Source organism: Danio rerio, chromosome 23 (assembly GCF_049306965.1).
Source record: "Danio rerio strain Tuebingen ecotype United States chromosome 23, GRCz12tu, whole genome shotgun sequence".
Classification (NCBI taxonomy): Eukaryota; Metazoa; Chordata; class Actinopteri; order Cypriniformes; family Danionidae; genus Danio; species Danio rerio.
This window is the reverse complement of record NC_133198.1, coordinates 47,890,549-47,911,333: the sequence shown is the minus strand read 5'-3', so window position 1 is coordinate 47,911,333 and position 20,785 is coordinate 47,890,549. Positions and strand designations below refer to the sequence as shown.

At 38.1% G+C, this 20,785-nt stretch overlaps 2 protein-coding genes across 8 annotated transcripts in view; both read right to left on the bottom strand.

Annotated features, from left to right (window-relative positions):
• The window catches only part of coro2ab (coronin 2Ab), a 45,025-nt gene extending 26,087 nt beyond the window's left edge, over window positions 1–18,938 (bottom strand). For 4 of the 6 annotated variants that reach the window (XM_073939446.1, XM_073939449.1, XM_073939448.1 and 1 more), the window contains exons 1-4: window positions 18,886–18,938; window positions 6,455–6,652; window positions 3,272–3,388; window positions 77–226 (exon numbers count right to left, since the gene is read on the bottom strand). In XM_073939446.1, the coding sequence (XP_073795547.1) occupies window positions 77–226; window positions 3,272–3,388; window positions 6,455–6,652 (465 nt within the window). In that variant the 5' untranslated portion in view covers window positions 18,886–18,938. Of the gene's footprint in view, window positions 1–76; window positions 227–3,271; window positions 3,389–6,454; window positions 6,688–18,885 lie in introns of all 6 variants that reach the window. The other 2 variants (XM_073939450.1, XM_073939447.1) reach the window with 1 other exon arrangement.
• A 113-nt stretch (window positions 18,939–19,051) lies between these two features.
• Window positions 19,052–20,785, bottom strand: part of tec (tec protein tyrosine kinase) — a 40,145-nt gene continuing 38,411 nt past the window's right edge. Inside the window, exon 18 of one of the 2 annotated variants that reach the window (XM_073938686.1) lies at window positions 19,052–20,088. In XM_073938686.1, coding sequence (XP_073794787.1) covers window positions 20,008–20,088 — 81 coding nt within the window. In that variant the 3' untranslated portion in view covers window positions 19,052–20,007. 2 annotated transcript variants of the gene reach the window in all.

Here is a 20,785-nt window from a genome sequence, read left to right as displayed (position 1 = left end):
AGCCTGTGTTATTAAGAACAAAAAATGTTGCATGCACTCAAACCAGACAGCATGTGGTCATAAGATGATGTAAAACCTTGCAGTCGTATGCGGAGCTGAGCAGCAGGTCTCTGGCAGTCGGATGCCACTCGATGAGGGAAACCCTGCGACTGTGAGCCAACAGATCCTTACTGGGCAACATCAGATCAGCCTTCAGCCCGCTAGGAGGGATGTTCCACACCTTCACCTGCGCACGCACGCACACACGCACGCACACACACGTTTGTTTTGTGAAAAGTGGGGACATTACATAGGTTTCCATTCATTTTATACTGTCCAAAACGTATATTATATTGCCCTCACCCCACCCCACCCCTAAACCCAACCATCACAGGAGACTGAGTGCAGCTTTACTCTGATTAAACTCATCCTGTGTGATTTATAAGCATTTTGAGAAATGAGGAATTCACCAATGTCCTCATATTTCCAACCCGGGCTCATTGTGGAAACATAGTCCCGCGGACGTTTCTGGAGACCGCGGAATACGTCCCGGCGGGTACGTACGGCTGCAGTTTTTGTTTTCGCGAATCCGCGAGAGGCCGCTGTTGCGCGCTTTTTCACACCTCAGACGCCTCTCACGAGTGCGGTTCGCGGCCGCTCTGTTCTTGCGTGAACCCGCCGGAGGCCACTGACCGGATGATTGACTGCGCGACCGGCCAATCGGCCGACTCGCCCTCCTCCTTCCCTGAACCCAACCAATTTTACCGATCAACCCGCCCACCTGCCCGCCCGCTTGATTCCCTAAACCCGAGCAACAGTTCACAAAAGCCGTCCAAAAAAATAAAAGCCCTGATTTTTTTTATCCCATTGCGTTTTCGGATTTCGCCGCGTTCTCACCCTGTCACAAAACTCGTTCACTTAATTTTTGGGTTTCTGTTTTTGTCTTACCTGATTGCTGGAACTGCTCTTCCCCGGACTCGAAACCGGTCGCCGTGGTCGACCCCTCTCCGCATCTCGAGCCTGCCGACGTACACGCTGAGCTGAGTGGACAAACAAGTTGCAGCAGGGAAGCCCTCCACAAGGAGGTAAGGCAAGTGCGAAAGGGAACGGCGTCACACCGCCCTGCAGCGTTCGCTTGAAAAAAATAAACGCGGCCGTACGTACCCCCCAGGACGTAATCTGCTGTCTCCAGAAACGTCAGCGGGACTACGTTTTCAGAATGAGCTTGGGTTGCATATTTATATATAACACGTATATGCATATATAACACGTACACACACACATGCACACGCATACACACACACACACACAAACAACTAGTGCTGAACAATATTTCAAACATTACCATTATCGCAACAATAGTATACAGTGCATTCGGAAAGTATTGATAGCGCTTCACTTTTTCCACATTTGTTTATGTTACAGGCTTATTCCAAAATGGATTAAATTAATTTATTTCCTCAAAATTCTACACACAATCCCCCATAATGACAAATTGAAAAAAAGATTTTTTGGAATTGTTGCAAATTTATTACAAATAAAAAACCTGAAAAGTCCCATGTACATCAGCATTCACAGCCTTTGCTCAACACTTTTTTGATGCATCTTTGGCAGCAATTACAGCCCCAAGTCTGGATGGGAAGCGATAGTGTCCAGCTATTTCCAGATCTCTCCAGAGATGTTCAATTGGATTTAGGTCTGGGCTCTTGTTGGGCCATTCAAGGACATTCAGTGAGTTGTTGTGAAGCCACTCCATTGATATGTTGGCGTGTGCTTTGGGTCAATAGCCCCTTTCACACATACAGACCTTTACGGAAACTTAACGGCAATTTTCCGGAAAGGTGTGTATGTGTGAACAGGCCCTTTTTGAAAATACTGGTAAATTACTCGCTATTTTCCAGAAAGAGAAGTTGTAACATTACCGGTAATTTGCCGGAATGCTGCGCTGTGTGAACGCAGAAGGAAGATTGCCGTAATAAGCGCGTGCATGTCTAGAACGTGCTGACGTGAAATGTCTACTTTAGCCAATCAGAACAGTCAGAGGCATTCACGCCCACGCGGTTTATGAGAATAAAAACCTTTGAATATTTTTCCAGACACATTCTGCTGCTAGATGTTAGTCAGATCACGTTTCTTTGCTCCTTCTTAATGCCAACTGTGTAATCAATTATCGGTAAGATGCTTATGATAAGCTTTTGTCGTTTACTTTCAAGCTCTGCTTGCAGTAGAAATATTCCAGATATTTACCGGTATTATTGTGTGAAAGGGGGTATTGTACTGGTCAAGAGCACTCTGAAGCAGGTCTTCATTCAGGATGTCTCTGAACATTGCTGCATTCATCTTTCCCTCTATCCTGACTAGTCTTCCAGTTCCCCACAGCATGATGCCAACACCACCATGCTTCACTGTAGGGATGCTGTTAGCCTGGTGGTGAGCGCTGCCTGCTTTTCTCTAAACGTAACGCTTTTAACGTGCTTTGACATGCACTGTCAACCCTGGGCCCTTATATAGGTCAACTAAATTGACTACAGGTGAACTCCAATGAAGATGATCTCAAGAATGATCAGTGGAGACAGAATGTACCTGAGCTCTGAAGGTTGTGAATGCTGATGTACATGTGCTTTTTCTGCTTTTTTATTTTTAATAAATTTGCAACAATTTCAGAAACTCTTATTGCACATTGTCATCATGGGGGATTGTGTGTAGAATGTTGAGAAAATTAATGAATTTAATCCATTTTGGAATAAACCTGTAACATAAATAAATGTGGAAAAAGTAAAGCGCTATCAATACTTTCCGGATGCACCGTGTAAGCTACCTATTCTTAGGCCCACACGGAATCTGCGTGCGCAGATTTTCCGCAGATTTCCCGCAGATTTCTGCAGATTTTTAGCCCATTATTAATTCCGTTTATTTACTTGAGTAAATGTGTAAATCTAAATGTATTCAGTTTTTATTCAGTAATTTATCACTTTTTATTTAATATATTAAGGTTTTAGTTATGATACTCTGCTGGATACTCCCAAAATAATTCCGCAGAAATTCGCAGATTTTTACCAAAATTCTCTGCAGAAATAGCAAAAAACGTCCGCAGATTCCGTCTGGCCCTGCCTATTCTACATGCTCTTATTCTACATTTCTAAGCCTACCCAATACCTAAACTACCTTAGTAAAAAGAGCAGTTTCATAGTTAAAGGCTTGCTAATAGCCCCAATGAAAAAAGTTAAATAAAAAAAATCTTTAATTTTCAGAATTGTTCATCTATTCAGAAGCAAATGGAATGAAAACTGACCGTACAGTCCTCTGAACAGGACGCAATGCGCAGGTCATTAAATGGATCCCACTTGACGTCCAGCACACGAGCGCTGTGACCACACACGCGTGCATGCAGAGGACTCACACGGCCAGTCTGAAAAACACACACACACCTAAAATTATGCACAAAACTGAAATACTGCAGAAATCATTAGTGAATAAAGCAGCGGTTCCATCCAATCAGTTAAAAATAACACAATCATCACTTCCTGCTAAACTGGAGCAGATATCAGTCAGAGAAGTGGAGTCTGATGCGTTGGGATTTGCCACTGAGGTGTTTGTTCTTCTCTAATAAATGAGTTGCGACTCAGAAGACGAAGATGAAACGCAATGAACGCAGTGTCTTTTGGAGGCATGAGATGGGAGCACAGACAGATGCTCAAGATTGATTTGGAGGAAATAATAATAGGAGAATAACAATGCTGAAGCACTGTGATGACGGACTGACGGAGGGCTGAGGCCTTTTACAATCAGCACAGCAACATTTCAACAATGGAGAGCTGCAAACCAACATTAATGATGCAAAGACCCTCACACACACACTGATCGGCATCTGAGAAAAACTACATCACATGACTTTTCTGATGTGCATGCTGGAATTTATTCAGCGTTTCCATCATGGTTTATGCACAGTTTTTCTAATCGAATAAAACGGTTATCCTATTCAGTACATGTTGGCATTTCCAAGAAGCATTATTTGTTATATTGCACAGTTACAGTCTCACATGAATGTTCTGCTCGAACAACCTGAGGGCGAGTTAATTAACAGCACATTCTCGTTTTGGGGTGAATTGTCCCTATAAAGCTCTTTGCTCCAGTGAATGCAGATCATTATGTGAGTTTATTCACTAAATCTGTTTACATCAGAGTTCATGCACATTTTTTTCTTATCACATTTTCCTAATTTATGCACATCTTGTTGTTTGTTTGTTTGTTTGTATACTTTATTGTCCCTCAAGGGGAAATTTTCTGTAGACTCACCCAGCACTTCAGCAGGTTCTGACACAATAACAATTTAAAAGAATAAGTCAACATGCACAAGAATTACACACACTATTGTTCAGTGTTCAATAGTCTGATTGACACTGGAATAAAAGAGTTCTTAAATCTGTTCTGTTTCCAGCGGAAAGTTCTGTATCTTCTTCCAAAAGGTAAAAGTTTGTAAGATGGGAAGAGTACATGAGATGGGTAACTTAAAATTCTTTTAGCTTCATACAGAGTGCATTGCTCGTAGAGTGTTTGTATATTAGTAAAAGTTTCTATTAGTCTTGGTGTTTTCATTAAGCATTTTATTATGTAATAAAATAAGAGTTTGGTCACCGAACATATTTATAAATAGAAAAATAATGCATTTAATTTCAAATGAGTTATTGAAAATAAAAACTACAAAATTTCACTTAAATTTGACATATTTTTTATGCTTCTCTTGATTTTTCATGATTATTACAATTTTATTTCATATTTCCCCTTGGTGTATTAATTTTTAAACTGTGATCTTTTGATTTTTGTCAGATTTGTTTCAGTTTTGGCTTTGGTACTGACTAATACAACGTGTCTACGATGTTAAACAGTTGCCAAATTACTGAAATAAACCACCAAACTACCAAATAGTAACTACCGGTCTTAGGGTGCTTTCACACCTGCGAATCGATTCAGTTGTTCTGAAATAGGGATTAAAATTGTTACATTGTTGCTCTTTGCTCTTAGTGCTGTTCGCTTTCACACAAGCGGCAACCTCCCGCTCTCCCTCAGGAAGCCAATACGGAAGTAACAAAAACTGCAATTCATCGTCTCGCCTTGGGGGGCTGGCTCCAGGAAGTGCAGGTCATTTCTGACTGCAATGGGAAATTGGTCATTTTTACAGCTGATAAAAACATGTTTACAGCCTGGTACAAAGGATGGTTTTGGTGCATATAGCCATGATTACCCTTCATGACAACTGTGAGGGGGTGAATTTTTTTATAACTCATCCATTTCATTTTTATTAAGTTTTATTAAGTCTGCATAATTAAGGGCGTGGCCACTTGAGTGACAGCTAGGTCTTGCTGCTTGCTGTCTCGTCGACTCAGCTGATTACAGCTAATTAGCCGATGAACTCGGCATATACATCGCATTTTTGTGTTGTTTAATGTTTCTTTACACAGTTAGTTGCCTTTTGGGATTATTTCCAACAATTATCAGATGATATGGCATGCTGTGTTCACTTTATTGTGCTCACAAACCATTCACGTGGGCTCCGTTTCCCTGGTGAGTGAAATTATATACTTGTATACCAGCTCTATAAATGTATTTGTTTTATTTAAGATCATTTAAATCATCAGCTGTCAGGGGGGGTGGTGGTTTGGTGGTGTTTAACAGTGTGCGCGCGACGTGTCTGAAGAGCGAGGAGGGATGCAGTAGGGAGGGGTGAGAAGGGTGTGCAACATATTTAAGGACCGGGAGAAGAAGCGCGATTTCCGGGAGATTATCACTCATTTGCGGGCATCCATGAGTCTCTGTGCATTTGCGGGATACTCCTGAAATTTACGGGAGACTTGGGATGTCTGGAATGACCTCCCGCCCTACTCATAATTCTCTATTCATATAGTTGTATGCCTATTACATATCCATAATACACTGTGATATAACCGCGCTCGGATCGTTTCGCTTTCTCAATACAATCGATCCGCTCCAGAGTTCGTTTCAATCAAGCCAAGACCACCTCATTCAAGCGATCTCAGAGCGATTGATTTGCTGCGGATCAGAGCCCCATTGGTGGTTTCACATAAGCCAGATGAACCGCGCTAACTGGGCAAACGAGACAGGTTCCCAAACAAAAGTCTAGGTGTGAAAGCACCCTTAAAATCTCCTCGCAAACTTATGCTGTACATTCCAACAATCACCCTTACTCCCAGGGCTGTTTATACCAAAGCCCGGAGGAAACTCACACCAACACGAGGAGAACATTCAAACTCCACACAGAAATGCCCAGCCGGTACTCAAACCAGTGACCTTCTTACTATGAAGCGACAGCACTAACCACTGAGCCAACGTGCCGCTCAAACAATTACAGACTGATTTATATTAAAATAAAAAGGGACACTGAATTTTCTGCATGAAATCAAAATCCGATACTCAATAATCAGCATGAAAATAGGCGAATCAAAGGGCGTGGCCTTACATGACGGACAGAAATGACGATGAAGGCTCCGCCTCCTGTACACTCAGTGACCACTGCGATGAAGCGTGGATTGACAGCACAAAAGTGGTTGTCCTGGACACTGCGTGTGATTGACAGGCCGTGGTAACTCCGCCCCTTTACTGCGGCCTTCCCGATCACATGATGAAACGGCGAGGCACGGAAGGAATGCTGGGACATCTGAAAACACACACACACACACACACACACACACACTGCAAAAATATGCTCTTTTTTGTTTTTGTCTTGTTTCTTGTCCAAATGTAATGTAGCACATTTATTAACTGATTATTTACTCGACTGTGACAACAAATGGTTTATATGTGCTCTTCCAGCCATCTAAGGTATTTTCATAAGAAAGTCGATTTATAATCCGATGCTAATTGATATAGCATGTTACCTGAGAATATAACTATAAAATAATAAGCTAGAGGCATGAACTCATTGTGATTAAACTCTAACGCCCCATTCACACAGGGCTTCAACGCTTGACTGAAGGCGTGTCTGAAGTTGGGGCTGATGCGATCTTCATGGCAGCGTCAGCCAATGAAATTCAGTCAGCAATGGGCCACTGTCTAGCTGGTGTATTTGCATACAGTGATCTGATTGGCTGACGCTTCCGTCTGCACTTGAAAAGTTGAGATAGTCCCAACTTGTGTAGCGAGCAACGCCTCTGAAGTGGCGCCGACGGATCCACAATGCAGTTCAGCAACGCCTGACGTGACCCATTTAAAGTGAATGGGAAGCGTTGACGCTGACGCCCCGTAATAATGGGGTGTTACAGAAACAGATATGACAGGCTATTTTTTTTTTTTTGAGTTTTTTTTTATTACATAACAAGAACAATAGTACACAAAAAATGAGGAATACAATGTTTACATTTTTTTACATCCAAGGAACAAATCAGTAGAGAAAAAAATTAATAAAATAACAGGGGATATAGAAATTACAAAAAATTTGTATAAGAAAAGGATTGCAAAATTACATACATTCTTAAAGCTTTTTTATTGTTTGTGTCTTTTAGGGTTTCTATACAATGCATAAAATCAATTTTAAACTAATGAATATTAAGCTTATCATTGGATCATTTTTGTTTGTGTACATGGTACTTATTATCATATAATTATCAATCATTAATCCATACATCATCATTAAATTAATAAACAAATTCTGCTCCAAAGCTTTGTTATTAATGTTGTAAATCCAAAAAAATCTCTTGACAAGAAAACTGAATTTTTAATTTTGTAAGTTTAAGTACAAGATATTCAACATCAAACCAGAACATTTGGGTATATGTGCATTCAAGGAAATAGATCTAATTCACAAAAAGTGCACGTAGATTCCATGTCTCTAAAACATTTTTAACCACTTCTTTCACTGCATAAATTAAATGTATTAGTTTATATGTCACTTCTTTATCTTTATTGGTGAGACCGTATTAACTAGGTAAGTTCCAAACTTTTTTTTCCACTCAATTTGTTCAAATAAGGAATTCCAAAAAGATTTGCATTTAGGCAACAATGCGGTTCTGCATAACTTTTACTTGTAACAATTATTAAATTTAGCGTCTATAATTATCCCACCATTGATAGTTAACTGATTACTTTGTAAAAGATTTGATTCAGAGGATAAATTACTGGACAAGAGCTGAACAAGTCCATTAGGAATTGCATCAAATACTATTGCAAATCCTTTAGCAGTTATGGGGAGTGACTGGCTATATCATAAATATCTCTAGATATCTGTGTCATATCTAGAAAGCTACAAATACGTTTTTCATGTCGCACATTTTATTGATTACCGTTTTCTTATTTCACCAAAACTACTCCCTTAATACCGTGAAAACAAATATTAAGCTTCATCAGTGGTTAGATCGATTCACTTTGGTGAAACAGTTGTATTATTACCTCATCAGCTTCAGCTCCTCAAAATAATGAATGAATGATGACGGTGTAAAAAACAATCCTGCCACTGAACTATGTGACAACAGTGCCACTCCCACCTGCCGGTAGAAGCCGGTACTAGGTTAACACTAGTAAACTAGTAAATAGTATATACTATATATATATATATATATATATATATATATATATATATATATATATATATATATATATATATATATATATATATGTATGTATGTATGTATGTATGTATGTATGTATGTATGTATGTATGTATATATATATATGTATATATATATGTGTGTGTATATATATATATATATATATATATATATATATATATATATATATATATATATATATATATATATATATATATATATATATATATTGCAGCGAGCACACGCATGCCACGTCGCCCTGGTCGCAGATCCACCCCAGCTGGATCATCATTAACACCGGATCGCTCACAGCTGGACCTCATCAGAAGGAGAGGCATATAAGCCAAGCCCACGCAAGAAGAAGACGAGCTTCATTCAACTAATGACTCCCTGCGCTAATGCTTGTCTCTCTGTCTCTCCCACAGCAGACACCAGCTCGGGATGATTCAACACCCGACTACTCACTGTCCTTCACCTACTTCCCGGAGCACCAGAGCACCTCACCTCTAAGAAGAGCACCGTATTCACACCCTGCACTTTGTAAATAAAGCACCCTCCGGGGACTTGTCTGTAAACTTAACCAACTGTGTCAGTGTTTTCCCTCTGCCTCGCTACAATATATGTGTATATATATATGTATGTATGTATATATGTATATTTGTATATATGTATGTATATTTGTATATATGTGTGTATATATGTATATTGGTATATATGTGTGTGTGTGTGTATATATATATGTATATGTGTGTGTGTGTGTGTGTGTGTGTGTATATATATATATATATATATATATATATATATATATATATATATATATATATATAGGGGTGGCACGGTGGCACAGTGGGTAGCAATATCCTTGCAAAGTTTTATATAGTCAGTTAAATGTCTGTTGAAGGAGCAGTATCAGCAGACATTAAGCAGACAGTCTACTAATACTCAAATGGACCATCAAAATAAAGGGTTACCGAAATTAATATTAAAATTAAAACTCATTTATAATTGCAAAACTATAATAACCTGCGTATGTGTGAACATCATGAGGAAGTGTGTGTGTGTGTGTGTTCAATACTGTAGTTCCTTTTAAGAGCTAAAAATAAACACTAATGGCGACAGGTCAAATGACAACAGCCAATCAGATCAGTTTACAGTCATTCATAGCATTTTAAACTCTAAATAGGCTATTTACACCCTGACATAGTTTGTTTTTACTCTATTAGATTAAATAAAATCAGAAAAAGCACCATTACCTGTTTATTTCATTACAATTACTGCATATCTTAAATCATACTTTTAAATCAGCTAATAAAAAAAGCATTTCCCAATGAAAATGTTGCATTATTATCACTATAAAATCATATATTTCTTCCCAGAATCATGCAGATATAGTTTTGAGAGTATTAAATGACCACTTAAATGAGTTAATGGCCAGTTTTGCTCTAGATTAACGTCACTTTAAGGATTTTTCCAGCACATCAATCATTAAACATCCTACAAATTTGGAGGATGAATCTTTAATGAGAGATTGAGTTACAGAACAAGCCCTAACAACACTGAACAGCGGACATCTGACCTGAGCAGCCGTTCTCACACTTTCTCCATCATCACTGCACAGAAAACTACCAAACAATTCCAAGCACCTAAAACAATAACAAAGTGTGCTCACAAAATAACGTACGCTTTTATTTCACATGACATCGGGCTTTAATGAGACTGAGACATAGCACACTGAATTGGCCTGATGGTCTTTTAGTGCTGTTGATGGGTCAGAAAGTTCAGGAGGAACACCCAAAGATGATCATTTCATCATTTACTCACTCATGACATTTCTAAAAATGTATTCTGCATTCTACAGAGGAAGGAAGTCGGGTCATTTATAACATCTGATCTGAACTGATGGTTAAATCTCATGATCTAGGGCAGTGGTTCTCAAACTTTTTTCATCAAGTACCACCTTAGAAAAAATAGTCCCTCCAAGTACCATCATAATGACCAGTATTGAAATACAGTAGCGTAGTAGGCCCAGTAAAGCAGCTACAGTTCTGCTCAGTTTAAAAACATGGCAGATTAACTACTATTATTAGGAGTATTAATTTTTATCAGCCGCTTTAAACACTATAAATAGTTTAAATATTAACACTGTACTGTGCTTCTATGTGAAAAAACAAACAAATAAACAAAATAAAATGTCAACGTTTAAATTAAAATGTGCTTTTAAAAGTAAAAAATGGTAGGTTACTGTTCTTAAAAAGTAAAAAAAAAAAAAAACTGCTGTACTTAAATGTAAAGTGTTAATCAGTAGTATCCTATTGATCAAAACCTGCAAATGTTGCTTGGACCTCATAAATATAGGCTATATTTCATCATATTTATATATAAACCATTTTAGATAAGTTTTGAAATATATGTTGCTTGTACATATGACATATTGGATTATTCTGCGTACCGCTAGAAGGCAGCCCGCGTACCACTAGTGGTACATGTACCACAGTTTGAGAACCACTGATCTAGGGTATATGCAGAGCTAGTGCTTCTTCCTATGCCAATAAAACTCTGGTAAAAATATGTGATTTTTTAATTTTATTTCAATGGTTTCTTTCACAGCATGGATGTTGCAACGCTATTAAAATATAATCAGTTAAATAGACTTAAGCATTCATTTAGTTTTCCAGGTGTAAAATGAAATGAAAAGCCTTTGACCTGCACACACTGTCGGGTTCAGCAGGTGAGCACAGAAAATACCAGGGTTAAATAAATATTAGCATTTTAAAGACATGGCATGGGACAAAGTCATTTAATGCAGTCCTTCTTGTATATTCTGAGACCCACTTGATTCATTCATTCATTTTCTTGTCAGCTTAGTCCCTTTATTAATCCGGGGTCGCCACAGCGGAATGAACCGCCAACTTATCCAGCAAGTTTTTACGCAGCGGATGCCCTTCCAGCCGCAACCCATCTCTGGGAAACATCCACACTCACATTCACACCCACACTCATACACTACGGTCAATTTAGCCTACCCACACTCATACACTACGGTCAATTTAGCCTACCCAATTCACCTGTACCGCATGTCTTTGGACTGTGGGGGAAACCGGAGCACCCGGAGGAAACCCACGCAAAGGCAGGGAGAACATGCAAACTCCACACGGAAACGCCAACTGAGCTAAGGTTCGAAGCAGCGACCCAGCGACCTTCTTGCTGTGAGGCGACAGCACTACCTACTGCGCCACTGCCTCGCCAGACCCACTATATATCAGACTTTATATCAATCAAGCAGTGAAGATTGTTGATTTTTTAAAGAAAACAGACCCTGAATGCGCCGATTTTGTCACTGCATACTGTTCACCGGAAGCATTTGACCCAGGTTACTGACAAATTAAAAGTCCTTCTGCATATACCCTATTCAAGAGGTTCCCAAACGTTTCAGTCTGCAACCCCTAAAATAATAACGCCAATGACTCTCATCCCTAAATTTCTTTGAGGTGGTTATAAATACATATATAAACCTTGCACAGAAAAGCACACACATACCAATAGGTCCAAGTCTATTCATCGCTTAATTTTAGAGAACGTCAGTCGGAGACCATCCTCCATGTTCTGTTGTAGCCTGTATTTATATTTAATGTGAGTGCAGTAAAGTCAGTACAGTGAAAGAAAGTTGAACCTGGTGCCATAAAATCAATGTGCTGCATGATTGCTGTGTCTTTAATATAGGTTTGCCACCCGTCCCTTAAAATTGCAGGTTCCGCTTTGAATCAATACAGAACGGGTTTTGTCCTGTATTTTTATCATTTTTAAAAGTAGCTTTTCACGCAGATCATCCCGCACAGTAGAGATGCGCGGATGGGCTATTATTTCATCCGCAACCGCATCACAAAACTCATCATCCGTCTGCCATCCATCCGCACTAACATTTTTAAACCCAAACCGCACCCGTCTGCCATCTGCTGACTGAGCTCTTTATTTGAATGGCTTATTCCTTTTTACTATTAAATGAATGTTTCTTTATTGATTATTAGAAAATAGAGAATGACTTTAATGACATGCAGTTAATCCAAACGTGCAAGTCAAATCCAGCATTAATTGACGCTTTGAAGTGACGCTAAACAATACGAGGACGTGTCGTTTCACTTGATTCAATTCCTCGGTCCTTGAGTCTTTTCCTTGCGTCCTTCCCTCGCATCCTATAGGGGTGGAAAGACGAGGAAAGAAAGCAAGGAAAGGAAACGAGGATACACAAATAAGAAATAAGAAGCACCCCTATAAAGCTCTCAGAATATCAGCAGTGAACTCCGTCTCCAATTGGCGCACAGGGACAAAAATAAATAAATAAATAGCCTAAATGAAACGCACTGTACTGTACAATTTTTTTATTATTATAGTAGCCTAATAGAAAACGCATTTTGACACATCATTTCAACATTCAGACGAGAGCGCCTGGCCTCAATGCGCCCTGCTGCGCTGAAGGAGCACACGCTCGCAGCACTTGTTGCTGGAATGCATAGAGTTCTCTTGGCAAGGTGCTGTAGACGTGGGAATGACTGGCCTTATTTCTCCCAAAAGGAAAGTAGATTTTCCTCTGCTGATCCGTCTATACGGAAGTTTGTAGAGGAATACTTCTGTACTTCATCCAGAATTAGTGTATCCGATTCCTCCTCATTCTTTGAAGTCAGTTCTAGGCTTTTTGGTTGGTGCGCCAGCTATGTGTACAAAAACAGTACAACCGCCCACCACCCGCCCGAATTTAATTAAAATTTTATTTTTCGTCACGTCATCCGCCCGCATCTCTACCGCACAGGGCTCAACAATAAGGACTGCCCGATGGCCCGGGGCCAGCATGTGAGATGCTCGGGACAGCAGACAGGATCATTACTGGCCCGATTGCTGCCTTATCACTAATTTGCCTGCGACTATTTGTCAACTGCGTGCAAATACAGTCTTAGAATCGAGAAACAGTTCGGGTTTTTAAGCCTTAAAATGCTACCTTCTCTGTGATGTCGTAAGCACTATATTGATTTTTGGTTCCTCTTATCTGATTGGATGTTGTGAGCACGTTTTTATTTTCCATAACAACCAGTACAACAAAGAGACGGCAACATCAAAAGATGATGCAAAAAGAAAACGTTTGTTTCTAACTTCTTGGAAGCAGACATTGCAAGGGTACACCACGACTAAAAAAAAAAAGAAGTGATGTCTTGTAAAGTTTGCCATCCGTTTGGCAGGTCAACCACTTTTGTTTTGCAATAAAGTTTTTTCCAATTGTTTACACACATTTTCTGAAAGCAGGTCTCAAATTGTCAGAACTCTACACACAAATCACAAAACACACACACATTGGGCAAAACTCTTCAATTCTCTTGCAAAATGAAACTACGTTCAAAACAATGTGATTTCTTCTCAAAATGTTCATAAGACCAGTTGAACACTGATGTGCTGAATGTAAAACACTCTGACCACTTCTTCTCCATTCATCATTGTGACTTTCTGTTAGCTTTTTTTCAGTGTTACACTTTACTACAAAAAGTAGGCCTACAGAAGTTCATTGTAAAATATTTCAATATTTTATATTTTTTACGATTTGTATATTTTTATATAAAACAAACAAATACCAAATATATTTTACTGTATTTTCCCCACAAATACAGTGTACACAGTGTTCATCCCAACCAACACAAAGTTGCAGATATCATGGTCTACACATGCCATCAACAGAAGTATTTACTGAATACAGTCACAGTAAAAAATAAATAAATAAATTAAATTAAAAAAACAGCTATACTGCATCCTCTTTTCTGTTTTGGTCTGGCCAAGAAGTGGGGGAAATGTCACTTTGCATGGCGAATCCAGCCACGAAAAGCATCAACTGCTACAGCTTGGAGAAGGGGTATACCAACCTGATCTTACGAGAAAACGTAAGTATTTTACGTTTTGCCAGTTTAGTGGCTAATTCGTACGAATTCGTACGAGTTCAGTCGTACGAAATGGTACGATTTTAAAAAGGAGGCGTGGCACCTGACCCCACCCCTAACCCCAACCGTCATTGGGGGATAAGCAAATCGTACTAAATTGTACGAATTAGATCGTACGAATTCATACGAATTAGCCACTAAATGAAAAAGTTACGAATTGCCGTGAGATTGTGTTGGGTATACGTGTGTGTGGATTTCGGTCATACACTTTACATCTCCAGGCAGAAAAACCATTCCTCAACAGGTTTGAGGAATGGAGAATATGGAGGGGGAGATAAACATCTAAAAAACATAGGTGGGCAGTAAACTAGTTGTGAACCAGATGAGCTCTGATTTCTAAATTGCAATTCTGTGAGACAGGTGTTTACACATGTGATGAGTTAGTATGCAAAGTATGACAACTGACTTTACAATAGTGACAGACAGTGTGTTCCCTATGAAAACAAATGATTTTCTGCATGAAAATTGTGTAAAATGCAGAGAATTGTGTGTAGTGTTTTGAAAAAAGTGTGTTGTAAACCTGCAATTTGAGTGTAAAGCAGGAATTGTGCTTGTAGTTTAGCAGAATTGGTTCAGGGGGTTGGTGCATCAGTTACATGTTGTAGAAATTGTGTCTGTAGTACAAGTAATTGTGTGTAATCAACCAAGAAAAACTGTAAAATACCTGCACATTTTCCATACCGCTACTTCTGTTTGCATAACACTTTAAATTTTGCTCATTATACATTAATTAACATTTTTTAAAAATATTTAAATTCAAGATTCACAAACTTAAAAAAAAATTGTGTGGCTAAGAAATAGCTATTAACTTTTTTTTTTTTGGTGGGGCCAGTGAAAATATGAACCACTGGTCTGATCGGGCCAGTAGAAAAAATCTTTAGCGTTGAACCCTGCCACATGCATAAAGATGCCTGACTCATACCACCACAACTAAACCCCCACCCCCACTGTAAACAAACAAATCTGGGTTGCCTTGATTTATTAAGCTGAATGAAATTAATCAAGAGTCCATTGAACTTGTATTATGTTAATATTACTTAAAACAGCTTGCATAACTTATAAAACTAATATAGAACCTGACTAACTTAGTTCAGTAAGTTAAAATGACTCAAAACATATGCTGTCAGGACTAATTGATCATATCATTTTTACAGTGTAGCTAATGTTTGTATCTAGTTCATGTATGCGTTTCCATGTTTGAATAGGTGTTACTGCAAGCAATGACAAATATTTTTAGCCAAAATCTGTTATCAATACCACCCTTTAAAATGAGGTATTTTCTCCTCGCCTCTAGGTTACAGCAGCTGAGTTAGCGCAGGTGTACCACACTATTAAACATAACATCAGATGTATCAGGGCTGCAGGGTTGTAAAAGAGAAAGACTGACCGCATCTGTTGACACAGATTTCAATATAAGACATTTGATTTTAATGTCCAAGTGTTCACACTTTCCTGAAAACACATATTAAGTTGCGATTTACCACCACTGGCATGCTACTGGGCCTGTGATCACTGTGGTCTAGACCCCCCAAGAGATATGACCCCCCCGCTGCAGTATGCGTCCTTTATTTATTTTTTGTATTAAAAGTGGTAACCCTACTTTAATATTAATCACCTCAGGGGTCACAAAAAAAAAAAAAAAAAAAAGAAAGAAAGGTGGATGAGTTTTAATTTGCATGCTATTTTTTGAATGTGTCTTATTAACATGCTGACAATGTTACTATTACCTACTCTGTTAAAATAGTTGGGTTAAAAATACCCCAACATATAACTCAATATAGATTATTATAGCACCTTCCCAACTATGGGTTATTTTATCCCAATGCACTGGGTTATTTTGATTAAACATTGTTTTTTTTATTCTAGTTTTACTACTATTAATTTTATAATTATGGCTGTGTAAATAAATAAATGTCTCCGCTGTGTCCTAAAGGTGAGAATGACGGTCAGATATCCCAAATATGTGTATGATTTCTTCAAAACAAACAAACTGTAGAGATGAACACGTGAGGTAGAGAAAGTGTTTTAATATAGATCAGCTATGAAGTGTGCATTTGTATCATCAATAATTAAGAGTGCTGGTGAAACCGATGTAAAAACACGACAAGGAGAGGTCATTTAATAAAACTAAAACAATATTACTGTGCTAGCGCTTAACTGTTATAACACAAAAACAACATTACGCTCGCATATTAAAACAGCTGTTCTGTGTCAGTTAAATCAGTTGACCCAACTCAATTTTAACCCAACTGGTTGAGTTATAATAACCAAATAAAGGCTTTAAATAACCCAACAAAGAACCAAATATTTAACCCAACTGGTTGAGTTATTAATAATTAACCTAATAAAGGTTAAAAATAACCCAAAAATCAAAGGTACCACAACCTTAATTTCCACATATGTTTGCCATACGTTGTTTTTCTTAGTTGAATTTTCTTGGTGTACATGGCTCAATATGTAACATGTATCATATGTATGTAAAATAAAATAGTAAAATAAAAAAATAAAAATAAAATAATAAAATAAAAAACACGTAAAATAAAATAAAAAAATAACCCAACAAAACACCAAAAATGTTTAACTGAACCATTGGGTTAAAAAAATAACTCAACGTTTTTTTAGTGTGTACTATTTTGTTCTGTAGGTTATTACGAAGACCGAGAGAGCTTAACATACTGCAACTTAAGAAAACACATCCAATTAAAAAAAAATCCAACAAATTAATAAAAGATCTTTATCAGTTTGACAGCACATGTGCTAACAATGTTTATATATTACACCATATACAATACTACACCAGTCTTATTAGCCTCTGAGCTAACTTACCTGAACGGTCTCTATCAAATGTCCAGTCTGCATTTATCATATCTATTCAAAAGTAGTATTGCCAGTAAAGCTAGATTTTATCCATAATGCAAATGCCATTAACATACAAGTAATCAACATTATATTACTAGCATTCATGTTGTTATTGTTACAAATTAAAAGTTCACAGCTGACCTTGCTAGCTAACCAGCTAACTAACCCATTGCAATATTGCATGTTCCACTAACGTTACTGCAGTGTTGCTATTAGGCAGCACATACATTTGATCGATTTACAAAAAACTAATTTGATTTTTTTTTTTTATGTTGTAAATGTCATCATAATTTACTGGAGGTGATGTTTCAGATTTTTTGTGGATCTGACATAATTTGATCCTGATTTTATTTACATTTAGCAACTAACGCCAGTCTGTCAGAAATCGCGCTACATAAAAACACAGCATGTCATGTGACCTAACCAAAGCACATAATTGGCTACTCTAAGGTCTTTTCTTTTCAACAACAAAATAATAATAATAATAATGTTGGTATTTCAGAAATAGTGGCAAGTAAATTAACAAAAGTATCATGACGACATATAGTGACACCGTGCAGTAGAGGGCTGAATATGACAGTTTATTTTACTGTATGGTATTTTCAGTGGAGTTTCTGCGTTGGCCTGCCGCTGTGATTGAGCGCGCTAACGGTTACACGGTCCTTCATCTTTACGCTTTAACAAATGAATTAATGCTGAAGTATATTTAACTGAATATATTTAATTACATCACAACAACAATGCTGTAAAAGTTACCTTATGAAATTGAAAACAGTCACATTAAGCTTTCACCAGAGGTTTATCATTGGCTGAAAAACACACATATATATATATATATATATATATATATATATAGCCCATTCAGACTTTTCTTCACAGCATGGTTTACATTTCGAGTCAAAAATCTAAAATAAATGAATGTTTTTATTTATCTACCTTCATCAACACGACAGAGTGTATAATATGGTATTTACAATGGAGTTTCCGCGTTAGCCTGCCGCTGCTTGAGCGCGCTAACGGTTACACGGTCCTTCATCTTTACGCTTGAACAACTAAATTAATGCTGAAATCTGTTTAACTGAATATATTTTTGTTATCACAACAACTGTGCTGTAAAAGGAACCTTATTAAATTCAAAACAGTCACCGGAGGTTTATCATTGGCTGAAAAACACTAATATATATAGCCCATTCTCAGACTTCTCTTCACAGCATTGTTAACATTTCGAGCAAAAAAAACTAAAATAAATGAATGTTTTTATTTATCTACCTTCATCAACACGCAGAGAGAGTATAATATCATTTATAGGCATCTGAAAATATCATCAAACATACAAACAACCGAAGCGTCTTAAACTTCTGAGGTAAATCTGTGGATAAAATGTTAGTAAACGCATCTCAAACCACAGTTTTGCTTTGACCCAAGGAAACCTGTAAACACGACGCGATTTCATAAGTTTCCACTTCCGCCCTGCTTCCGTTTGCTTTCCAAAATGTGATGTGTGCGTGTCTTACCTTCACCTTCACAAACACCTGCTCTCCGACATCGCGCCTGTTCACTGACACTCGCTCTCTCTCTCTCTCTCTCTCTATGTGTGCGCGCGCGCGCGCGCGTGCTCGAGTATCAACAGTCTGTGATGATGAATTAATTATGACGATTGAAATAAATGAGAGGAAAACATTGTGCGAGTTGATTGACAATGACTCTGTCTGAGGTTTATTTCAGCAGGTCAACACATTCAGACTGACTTCATTCCATATACAGATCGCGTCTGTGGAAATATATGCAGATCACTTATATGACATAGAAGCTCATATTTGGATTTCACATATATCAAATATACGTCATATATGCACCATAATATACCAAAATATCGCAAAAAGAGTCTGTTTACATATATTTTTTTGCAAATGTGTACATATAGTTTGTCACTAGACACTAGTGTTCAGCTTAAAGTGACATTTAAAGGCTTCACTAGGTTAATTTGGGTGAAGTTAGGGTAATTAGACAAGTCATAACAGTGGTTTGTTCTGGAGACAATCCAAAACAAACATTGCTTAAGAGGGCTAATAATATTGACCTTAAAATGGGTTGTAAAAAAATCAAAAACTGCTTTTATTCTAGCCTAAATAAAACAAATCAGACTTTCTCCAGAAGAAAAAATATATAAGAAATACTGTGAAAATTTCCTGAAACGGTTCAACATCATTTGGGAAATATTTGGAAAAGAAAAAAAAAGGAGGGCAAATAATTTAGACTTTAACTGCATATATACACCATTATAGTTAATATATTTTAACATATTTGTGTGTGTGTGTGTGTGTGTGTGTGTGTGTGTGTGTGTGTAAAAAGTTGCATATATGACATTTTATATATGTAAAATCCAAATATAAAACTGAATATTATATAGGTAATTTGCATATATTAGCATAGATCATATTTCAATATGGGCTGCAGGGAAAAAGAGCCTTGAAGAGCCGATAGGTGGAGGAATCAGTCCTTGAGGAGATAAAAACATCCCATACGGGCCCCCAGAATCATCCAGACGTGTGTGTGTGTGTGTGTGTGTGTGGCGGCCCCGAACCAGCGGCGAGCCTTTTTGATCACATGATGCTCAGGTGCAAAAGCCTGTCCAATCAGGACACAGATCCATCATCCTCCAGCTCATTGGTGATCATTAGAGAGGTCTCAGAGAAGGTCGGACGCTCGTCTGGTTTCTGCGAAAACACAAACACACTTAATTTACAAATGAGATCAAAACTATTGGTGTTGGTTTTGTTAGCTCACATTGCTAGTTTTGAGGTGAACAATTCATCTGTGTATGTCATTAGCTGTGTTTCATTTCAGAGGCTTTATTCTCTGAAGCAAAGGTTACCAACCCTGTTCCTGGAGATCGACCTTCCTGCAGATTTCAGTTGCAACCCATATCAAACACACCTGCCTGTAATTATCAAGTGCTGTTCAGGTCCTAATTAATTAATTCAGGTGTGTTTGATCAGGGTTTGAGCTGAACTTTTTAATAAGGTCGATCTCCAGGAACAGGGTTGAGCACCCCTGCTCTGAAGGATGCATTCGAAGGGCGCTTCGTCATCGCAATGCAACCAAGGCTGTCTTATTTCAGGGTGCGTTCACACCTGTAGATCGATTGTTTTGTTCTGAAACAGGGATTTAAACTGTAACAGTGCTGCTCTTTGTACTTGGTGCGGTTCGCTTTCAAACGTTTCTAAACGGACCAAAAGAGCTAAAACAATTCACGTGTGAGTAAACTCTCCTCACATTGGTCAGAGTTTCACGGTTTATTTTGCAGAGTCCCGCTCAGCTGTTATGCGTCCTTATTTTAATTATGACAATGAGCAACAAGACACTAAAAGCGAAAAGCTGCACTTTCATTTTAATTGGTTACGACCACAGACA